General features: G+C 26.6%; 1 protein-coding gene across 1 annotated transcript; it reads right to left on the bottom strand.

The window, feature by feature from the left end:
* Positions 1-583: 583 nt before the first annotated feature.
* K444DRAFT_622295 (Clavaminate synthase-like protein) lies at positions 584-1,945 on the bottom strand. The gene has a single exon (XM_024882069.1). It carries the CDS (start codon positions 1,861-1,863, stop codon positions 781-783), a length of 1,083 nt encoding a protein of 360 aa, XP_024726974.1. The 5' UTR covers positions 1,864-1,945; the 3' UTR covers positions 584-780.
* Between the last annotated feature and the right edge of the window lie 9,337 nt (positions 1,946-11,282).

Below are 11,282 nucleotides of genomic sequence, written 5' to 3'. Positions count from 1 at the left end.
TAATATTAATTAGTATTAATTTACTAATAATATATAATACTATTATATAAATATAAGATACTAGTTATATTAAATTAATAAAGTTATTATTATTTAAAAATAAAAATTATAGTATTATAATATTAATATATAATTTCTAAATTTATTAAGCCTAATAGAATCTAGTTTACTAATTAAGCTATTTATAAAACACGAGATTATATAATTATATTTCGTATTTCGAGTTCTATAATTATATATGTAATTCTTAAAGAAATAGTTATATTAATACTTTTATTATATTATAATTATAGTTAATTATAATTATAGTTAATTATAATTATAGTTAATTATAATTATAGTTAATTATAATTATAGTTAATTATAATTATAGTTAATTATTCTTGATTTATTAAATTTTTTTAATATATTATTTATAATAATATAAGGGCTCTCTGCTTTCCGGTTTAGTTCTAGTAGTAAGGGCAGTTCAGGGTTCTCAAAGGCTTAATGTCCTTACAGGATGTACTACCGAAAGTCATCTGCAACAAACCATCCATGACTACTACACCTGGCAGAAGCTCGCGCATCAGGCTCATCTAGGCTTTGTCATAAAGAGAAGAGGTGATGTTTATAAGAGTATATATCAAGAGCAGGGGATTTGGGATAAGCTCGGCTGTAAGATACCCGAACTTAATGAAGTCTTGAAAACAAGAGAATGCGCCTGCTTGAACCGGTCCATTATCTAGCTAATGCCATGGTGACAGAGAGTCTCGAGACCTCTCTGAAACCAAGTCAAGACTAAGTTGCCTTGGCCAGTTTCCCGAGCTTCACATCCATCACCCTCTTCCGTAGCCAGTCTCCTGCTGTGATACCTTCATAATCCTCCTTGATCCTGTTTGGCTCGTCGCACGTCTTTACGAGCTCGATATTAACCTTCGGTGCAAGGCCAATGAAAAACGGAATAGAAACTCTCTCCTTCGTCCCCTCAGTCTTCGCTCGGTGAATATCGCTAATAAATTTACCTCCCGTGATCATCGTCATCATGTCTCCCACGTTGCAAACCAGAGAACCAGGGATTGGCTTGGCTTTGATCCACTCTCCCTCAGGGGACAGGATCTGCAGTCCGCCAGCGTCATCTTGCCAGAGGAGAGTGATAAGGCTGAAGTCTGTGTGGGATCCCAAACCGGCCGGCTCAGTTCTCTCTTCACCTTCCGCTTTACCAGGATAATAATTGAGCGTAACTGCAGCCTGTGGCTGAGCGACCTTGGCATCGAAATAATCTTCTGGCAAATCTAAGGCCAGGGCCATTATCTGAAGCAGTTGCCTGGCTAGAACGAGCCGAGTGGCGAAGAACTTTTTGTACGCAACTTCGAGCGATGGCACTGAGGCTGTTTTCTCCCATGGAAATTCTTGGTAGCCACTTGTTGAAGAGCCATCGAGCTTGGATACCGGGTCCATGGACGGACGATATGTTATCTTCAGTTTCTCGAAGACGTCAATCGACTCGCTCTTATTGATTTGCTCTTGATTGAGCCCTTGATACCCCTCAATCTGATGCTCGAAGGAGACTTTATTCTTCTCCTCGATCGACTGGTGGAAAAAATCTCGAGAGGCTTCTGCGAGCGCCTCCGTGATGGAGTCAGGGACTTTGTGGTTTATGATGTAAAAGAATCCCATTCCTGTGCAAGCCTTGCGGACTTCAGCGGCCACGGCTTGACGCTTTGAGAGCTCATCACTGAACATCCCCGATACGTCGATGACGGGGACTTCGCCTGGTTGGGCATCCCGTGGAGGGCTTTTTTGTACTGTGCGAGATATAGGTCCGTATGCCGAGTCGACGTGAAGCACAAAGCTATTTTCTGTCGCTGTCGTAGTAGCCATTGGGAATGAATTGGCGGGCGCGATCTCGGTTTGCGGGAGGAAAGAGCGCTCGTGTCTGAGTGATGCTGCGGGAGATTCCGTCTAGATTGAACAAATCATAATGATGTGTGTATATATACCCCCTGGTGGATACTAGTACCTTGCTGGACCGCCTTTCGCTTAGGCTGCGTAGGGGGCTGGCCACGCGACGCCGTGTAGCTGCTCCATCAAATCAGGCAACATCTATAATTATTGGCCAATCCGCCGCAGCATAAGAATCAATAAATCCGCAAAATGGCAACTACTTCGTACGGGAGCACAGGGCTTCTTAGCGCTGACTGTACAGCGTATCTTGGTACTGGAACCGGCTGCCGGTCATGGATCTAGCCCCGTTTGATGCAACAAAGAACAATACTGTAAACGATCTTCTGGCTAACATCTAGCGGACTGGGGGCCGGAAATCCGTCGAGGACGGCATCTCCTGGTCCCTGGTCCCGTGGCTGAAACAGCGGCTAGCAGCTGATGTTCGAGTTTACAACATTAGTGAGTATCAACTCAAGAGGGAGCAGTGAGAAACGCTCGCTAGAACCAAGAGGGGCGGAATCCGAGATTAGCCAGGGATTTACAACGCCATGCGTAAGATTGGGCATGGCAGTGTGGCCTTGACGCTAGTTAAAGGGTCCTCCGAGTAGGGTATGTCGCTCATAAAAAACGGGTTTGTTTCGTATTTTTTGTAACGTATAAAAAACGGTATTTTATAATTTCTGGTGTTTTAAAACAAAGGGTCACATGATAGCTATATAGTGGAAAACCAGCCTAATCTTCGTCTTCTGCTTCATACTTCTTGCTCTTTTCGCGATCGTTCGAGTTATCCCTTCGTCCGGTGAGACATAGTCCGCGCTAGCAAGGGGGCCTGGCTCAGACTGTAAAGTCGTAAATTTACCTTTGCTTAAAAACTTATTAGTCATCTATCGCCTTTTCGCCCTGAGCCAGGCCCCCTTACTAGCGTGGACTATATCTCACCGGACGAAGGGTAGATGCGTGGTTGAGTGGTTAGATTAATGGTGGTGGAAATTAGGAGGCTTGGTTAAGGAGAAGCTCGAGGAAATCTCGCTGCAAAATTTATGGAGCTAGCCAAATTAGGCTAGCTTTCACGTGAATATCATGTGATCTGTGTTTTAAACCCGTATTTTATGGCCCGTAAAAACATATAAAACATGTATTAAAACCGTCTTATTTATAAAATACGGTTTTTTTACATACCCTACCTCCGAGGGGTTTTGGGTCTGCTCCCTGGGCGAAGGTCACATTTCGGGGTTCACCGCCCTTTGCCAAGCCCCATATAATTTACTGCTATTCCTTTTGGTTTTCGCATTGCTGCGCGTTGCAATTAGCCAGATCTTTGGCTCGTACTATTACTTAAAAGAAAAAGAGTAAAATAAATTATTATTAATTTATATTAAACTATAATAAATATATTAAATAATTTATATTATATATTAGATTAATTAATAAAACTAAAGTTATAAGTTATTTTTTAAAAGAAAATTACTTATTTATATTTATTAATATAAATCTTATAAGATTTATAAGAGCCATATTTAATTTAATTTATAAATTTATTTAAAAAAACTCTTAATAAATTTTTTATATATTATTAGTATTATAATTATTATAAATAGCTTATTATTAGCTTATAATTAAATCAGTAATAATTAAGCTAATATTTAAGTTATATTATATAAGTTTATATACTTTTTATATTTTATTTAATTTTAAAGCTTTTTTAAAAAGCTTTTTTAAAACGCTTTTTTCTTTTTTAGTTTTAAATTAATAAAATAAAAATAGTTTAACTTTCTTTTTTAATTATATAAAAAATTTAAATAATATTATATTTTAATTAGTTTATAATTTATAAATATATTATTTTAGTATTACGGTTTGCCCTCTCGGGTTTAGTAACTTCTATATCGGGAAAAGTATATATATAGGCCAGTTATTGCTTTTAATATCTATAAAAGTTCGTATTTTCTACTACTTAATTATCTTCTCCTTTAATTCTTTCCTAATACTTCCTTATTTGGCCGTTTAGCCTCATTATATGCCATTAATTCCTTTTTACTAGATTTATTTAAAATACCCTATTATAGGCCCTTTATAGCTAAAAAGCCTTAATAATATAGCCGGTTTAAAACTAGAACTCTTAATTTCCCTTAATCTACTATTCTAAATTTAATACTTATAACTATTATAATAGTAATTATTTCTCTGAATAATATTATATTACCCGAAATATAAATATAAACTTAGTTTACTATTCTCTTTTTACTATTATATTATTATAATTCTTATAGTAATATCTTTTTTAATAATTATAATAATAGAGGCTTACTTTTAGTATTTCTTTTATATAATATAATCTAGCTAATAGAAGAAATGCCTTATAATAATATAGCTAGCTTCTATCTAGTTATATTATAATATTATATATTAAGAAAAGGATCTTAATAAATTTCCTTAGGCTAATAAGATAATAATATATATTATATATCTTAATCTGAACTAATCTATAATAAGAAGAACTAAATATTACTAATTATAGCTATATTAGATAATAATTTATATAATAATAATAGTATTAAAGCTTCTATTAAATATTTTATAACCCGAATATAAAATACTAATAGTAAAAGAATAAGTTATAAGTAAATAAGCTAATATAAAATATAGTAGCCTCGGAAAAAGCTTAATTTATAGCTATTATATATTAGAAGAATAAATCTAGTAATTAAAGGCTATTTCGAAAATTCTTTAGTTTAGGGGAATATTATAATAGAATTATAAGTACTATTAAAATAGATATAATATAATATATATTATAGAGTTTTAATTTTATAAAAAAAGATTATTTGAGCTTAGCTATATAGAAATAACTATAAGCTCTATAAGATAAATATAGTAAATTAGATTTTAAATAGAATTAGTTTAATTCCGATAAGTAAATACTTATAGATTACTATTTAAGCTACTTAATTCCTTTTACTAAATATTCTATATATATTTAAACTAGTTTTCTTTATTTATTTTATTTTATAATAGAAATACTTTCTAGTTTTCTAAATCTAGCTATTTAATTCCTTTATTTAATATTAGTAATAGTTAGAGAATATATAGACCTATAATTACTTTTTCCTATTCTAGATATTAAATTAAGATAAAAAGAAATATAGTAATAAGAGCTAAAAATATAAAAAAAAGTTATACTAAAAATAAAATTATTCTAATTTATTAATTTAGATTATAAATATGTTTTTACTAATAATAATAATAAATTAAATAATAATTTTCTATTTTTTAAAGAATTCTTTTAGGCTATTTTATATCTAAAGATCTTAACTAAAGCTTTAAAAACTAGATTTACTTTTTAGTATCTGAAATAACTAATTCTTTATAGGACTAAACTATAAATTAACTAAATATAATTAGAATTAAATAATAATTAAAATAATAATTAAAATAAATATATTAGCTATTTTTTATATTTAGAAGCTATTTACTAATTATATATAAATTAACTAGTAATTCTTAATAGTAATAACTTAGATAAAACAGATACTAGAAATAAGGCTAAAGGTATTTCTAGTAATATTAATACTAGATATATTAAACGAAATATAAATCTATATAATATTTTTATAATTTTAGAACTTGTTTCTAAGTTATATAATATATTTTCTATTTCTATATAAGCCTAATCCCAGACTCTTTTCTAATTCTCTAGGCTATTATAAGATTAGACTAATTAGTAAAATATTAATAATATTACTTGAAATATATTAGTAAAATTTATACTTTATTTTATTTCTAAATCTTCTAATAATAGTAATAATAAATAAACTAATAAGAATATAGCTAAATTAGAAAAAGAATTAGAATTAGCTTTAGAAAAGTAATAAATAAAATTATTATTAGCTAATATATCTATTTTTCTAAATTCTTATTTAATTAAAATATTATAAAATAAAATCCAGAATTAAGAATATATTAAAACTACTAATAATAGACTAGAAAAGCTATAAAATATTTCTTAATATAATATAGTTTAAGGTTTTAAGAAATAGAAATAATAAGAGATTAAAATAATAATTAAAATATTAGAATAAAAGAGCTAATAAAAAAAGCAAGAGAAATAAAAATATAATAATATAAGGAAATTATAAAATATAAGAAAAAGTTTAGATAACTAGCCCTAAATAATTAATAAAATCTAGTAAAAATAAATAATATAGATATTTATATAAATAAAAAGGCTACTAAAGCTTTATTAATTATTTAATTAGAAATTAGCTATTATTACTTTTAATTATATAGGATATATATCTAATAGCTTCCTAAATACTAGATAAAAATAACCTAATATCGAGTTATATAAGGCAAATATTTAAATAGGTTTAATTCATGAATTAATAAAAATAATATATAAATATTAATACTATAACTATTTTATAAATAATTCTCTTAAGACTTAGTTCTATAAATGGAAAGAGATATTATATAAGTTTACTATTATTAGTTTACTAGAAATATATAGTATTATTATATAGTTATAAAATATTATTTATATAAGTTAGTAAAGTTATTATTATTTAGAAATAAGAATTATAATATTATAGTATTAATATATAATTCCTAAATTTATTAAGCCTAATAGGAACTAGCTACTAGTTAAGTTACTTATATAATATAAGGTTATATAATTATTACTTATTATTTATATTTTATTACTTCTAGTTATTTCTATATTATATAACTATATTATATAACTATTAATAACTATAGCTATACTAATACTAGAATTTCTCTAAAAATATAAAAAAATAGTACTTTTCTCTAATTATATATAAATTCCCTAATCCGGCCTAATACTAGATTTCCTAAATACTTTATATATTTATATTATTCTTTAAGGTTTTAGTTATATAAATTAGAAAGAATTATATTATATTTGCCTAAAATTTAATTACTTAGAAATAAAGCTATTATTTAAGTTAAATAGAAAATAACTATTAATTCTATTATTTATAATTCGGTTATATAAGTAAGAAAGATATTTAATCTTATTAAGATCCGATTATATTATATTAAAGAAAATAATATTTATTAGTTCTATTACTTATAATTTAGTTATATAAGTAGAAAGAGTACTTGATTTTACTAAGTACTAAAATAGTTAATTATTTAACTATTTTATTTTATTTCTATTTTATTCCTATAAAACTCTTTTAAAAATTACCTTTTTTTAAATCCCTAGGGCTTTTAAGCTTTAGAATTATTAAATTCTCTCGAAATCTCGATATTTTACTTCTTAAATTTCACTTTCTAAATTTCTTATTATAGACGAAATTTTTATCTTAAATATAATACCTTTTATAAATCATCTATTTTATAAACTATTCTTCTTTTTATAAATCTATTCTTCTTATAAACTACTATATCTTGAACTAAATACAAGCCTATAGAATATATAATAGCGGAATATACTATAGTAAATAATTTCTTTATTAGATTTAGTTAATTTAATTATTTTATAAATAATAATAATTATAAGAAATTAGTAAAAAAGTAGAAATATAGAATTAATTTAAATTTTACTAAAGTAAATAAGATAATTAAGTTTTTAGATACTAAGCTATTTTAATATATTTTTTATAAAATAATTAATAATAATTTTTAGAAGCTATTTAGATATAATTTTAAGAATTTTATTTATTAAAGAAACTTTAATAAGTTTAAATTTCCGGAAATACTATATTTATATAAGATTCTTTAATATAATAATATATTTATATAATAGAATAATAGTACTAATACTATTATAAAAAAGAATAAATAGTATATATAATTAAATAAAAATATATTAGTAATTAGACTAGATTTTATTAATGAACTAATCTTATTAGGCTTTATTATTTTTATAAAAAATAAGTATTTAGAACCTATTATCTTTAATATTTCTATATTATTACCTTTTCTATTATTCTTTCTATTACTATATCTTATATTTTTACTAGATTTATATACTAGTATAGAAGTTCTAAAAATAAATAATATATTCTTATTATTACTACTATTATAATTATATTTAAATAACTCTTAATTTTCTTTAATTATAAAACTTATTAGAGAAATTACTAAGATCTATATTAAAAAATAAAAGTATAATAGATCTAATAATAATTTTAATTATAAACTTATTATTTTCTTTAATATTTACTAATATATAAAGCTTTTCCTATTATACTAAAGGAACTAGCTTAAAACTATTTCTATAATAACTAATTCTCTTAATATATAATAAAAAGGCTTATATTAGTATTTATAGCTTTTTTAAAAGCCTTAAATTCGAATATCGAAATTTAGATAAATAGAATACTATTATATTAGCTTCTATAATAGCTAAATTCCTGGAAAAAACAATATTTGAGACTATTTAATTACTAATTAATAAACTATATTAACTATAATATAGTTTTATATCTAATTTATAAAATACTAAATTTTTTTATAATAAAATTATTACTTTTTACTAAAGCTCCCGGATATATAAATATATAATTTCAGATTCTTTTATAAATCTCGGCTAATTTATTAATAAGCTCTAATAATTTATTACTATATATAAAAGCAAATAATAAACTAATTTCGAAATACTTTTTACTAATTAATAATACTATTTTTAGAATTCTCTAAGCTATTATCTTTTCGGAAATTATTAATACGGATCTAGTTATAACTTCAGAACCTGTAATAATTACTTTAAGCCCTATAATAGTCAGACTTGACATTGTACTAAAGGGGCCCTTCCCTTTAGTCAGGGAAAGCGAGTTGTTCCGGAAAAGCGAGATATCCTATACTAGCCTTTTTTGCCTTCTAAAAAATAATATTAGGAACTAGCTATGGAAAATCTAATTAATACGTTTTATTTATAATCTTATAATTACCTATCGCATATTTAAGGGCTAAAGTCTTAAGTAAAAGTATAAAAAATTATAATTAAGCAAAAATTATAGGTTTAATATTTATAAAACGGTTACAAATAAATAATTCTTATGATTTTTGAATTTCATATGATTTTATTACTAAAACCTTAATAACTCTCTACCCATACCTTTTTTTAAGATTTAGAGAATTATATCTAGTTTATAAGGCTTATATTTTTAATTCTATTACTTAGAATTATTTAAAAAGATTAAGGTTTCAAGTTATTAAGGATTTTATTTAGTATAAGACATCTCGCTTTCTCGGGACAACTCGCTTTCCCTGACTAAAGAGAAGGGCCCCTTTAGTATAATATTAAGTCCGACTATTAATTATAATAATTATATTCCGAAGTTATATTTTATATATAAGAAACTCAAATACTATTTATAAAAGTATATATTAGAGAAATAAGAAACTAAAAAGGCTCGATTTAAGAATAGAAATATTTATTAGTTCAGATTCCGAAATACCTATAACTTTAATAAATACTTTAGTAATACTTATATATAATATATTACTAAAGCTAAAAGTAAAAATAGTAATAAGAGTAATAAGAATAAACTAGTAAATAATACTTTTAAGGCTTTATTAATAGAAATAAATAAAAAAGAAAAATATTATTTAAATTCCTATTTTATTTTAATTAAAAGCTTTTTAGCTACTTTTACTACTTTTATTTTACTAATAATTATAGCTAATACTCTTATAAATAACCTTATTTCTCTTTCTTTTATATATTAGATAATAGGCAAAAACTATATTTTAGAGCTTATTAAACTCTTAATAAAAGATATTTAGACTTTTATAATTAATAATATATTAAAATATAATACTTATTACTTTTATAGAATCTTAATTAATATTAGAGCCTCTAGATATTTAATTACTAGTTTTTGTTACGAGTACAAGATCTAGGGCCTGGAAGGCATGGTTAGACTATTTCTATTTCAATAATTTAAAGCTAAAGAGAGAAAAGAATCCCGAAGGAGCCTCGGATCTAAATAATCGCAAGCTATATACGGGCCCACGTACTAGCTTAAGCTCGGGATTACGTATAATAATCAGATAACTATAGATACCTCGCTTAGATACCAGATATTTCTCTAGCTCTAGTCTAATCCCTACTAGTACCGTATATCGTAATAACCGTAATATTACCCCTCTTCCTTAAAGTAAACTCGTTCCTAAGCTTCAAAAGTCTCTATTAAATTTCCAAGTCGCAGGTTATATATTAAAGGCCAGGGCCTTTTATATATAACTTTAAAGAATTTCTATCCATATTATACGGTTCCGGTAATATATTATTCTTGGTATAATCTAATTAATAGGGGAGATTCTGGGATAGTCCTGGCTATTTGGGGTTCTTGTTATAGAAGCTCTAAAGAGCTAGGGTACTATTACTTAATAAGGAAACGGGATACTACTCCGGATCTGGATCCTATTCTTTCTACTAGACTCGGTATTTTAGCTTCCTATAAAGCAGTTTTACTACTTATATCTCTTGAACTTTATACTCCGTTTCCCCGTCTTATAGTTCTAATAATAGAGGCTCCGGATTTGCTTATCCGGAAAGGGAGTTATCTAGGTCTTTATATAGCTTTTCTATATAAATACCGGATATATTCTTATTAATTCCGGAAGCTTAAGCCTAAAGAAATATCCTACTTATTCCAGGATTTCGTATAGTTCTTCTATTTAGTAAGCTAGCTTACGGCTCGGATAATTATTCTTCTAGTACTTAGTAGTAATTTATATCTTATCTCTTATTCCAAAATCTACTAGTTAGTAGTACTTATTAGCTTAAGTAATATAGTATTCTTATACTCGTATTATATTCTCCTATATCTTTTACTATAATTTATAGAATTATATTACTAGGGCCTTTACTTCCTGTCTATTTAGCTCTTTCTTTAGGGTATCCAATTATACTTAGGTTTCCTAGTTAAATAATATCTGCGGTTTATAGCCCTTCTCTATAAGAAACGGGGATTAGCCTATAGTCTCGTAAACCAGAGCTACTTACTAGTAGTTAATTATTACTATCTATTTGTCCTAATTATCCTAGTAGTAATTCATATAGGAATATAGCTATTAGTTAAAGTACTAGTTAATAATCTCTATCTGGCTATTAGTTTAGGAATAGTTAGTAGTTAATAACTTGAGCTTTATACTAATATACTTATAGAACTTGCTCTAGAAATCTAATATGAACTAGGGGCCTCAATTAGATACTATAGTTTCCGGGATACTAACTTGGCGAACTATATAGATAAGGAATAGAGATACTAACTCTTTAGCTATTACTATATCTCGGACAGGAATTATAATAGGGCGCTTGCCCAGGTAATTAATAAAGATTATTACTATATTATACTTATTCTTACTTTCTGGGCACTTCT

The sequence above is a fragment of the Hyaloscypha bicolor genome (assembly GCF_002865645.1).
Source record: "Hyaloscypha bicolor E unplaced genomic scaffold K444scaffold_184, whole genome shotgun sequence".
NCBI lineage: Eukaryota > Fungi > Ascomycota > Leotiomycetes > Helotiales > Hyaloscyphaceae > Hyaloscypha > Hyaloscypha bicolor.
This window is presented reverse-complemented; position numbering and strand designations above follow the sequence as displayed.

Excerpts from the sequence above, each read along its gene's own strand:
- K444DRAFT_622295 (XM_024882069.1), bottom strand. The coding sequence starts at position 1,863 with ATGGCTACTACGACAGCGACAGAAAATAGCTTTGTGCTTCACGTCGAC.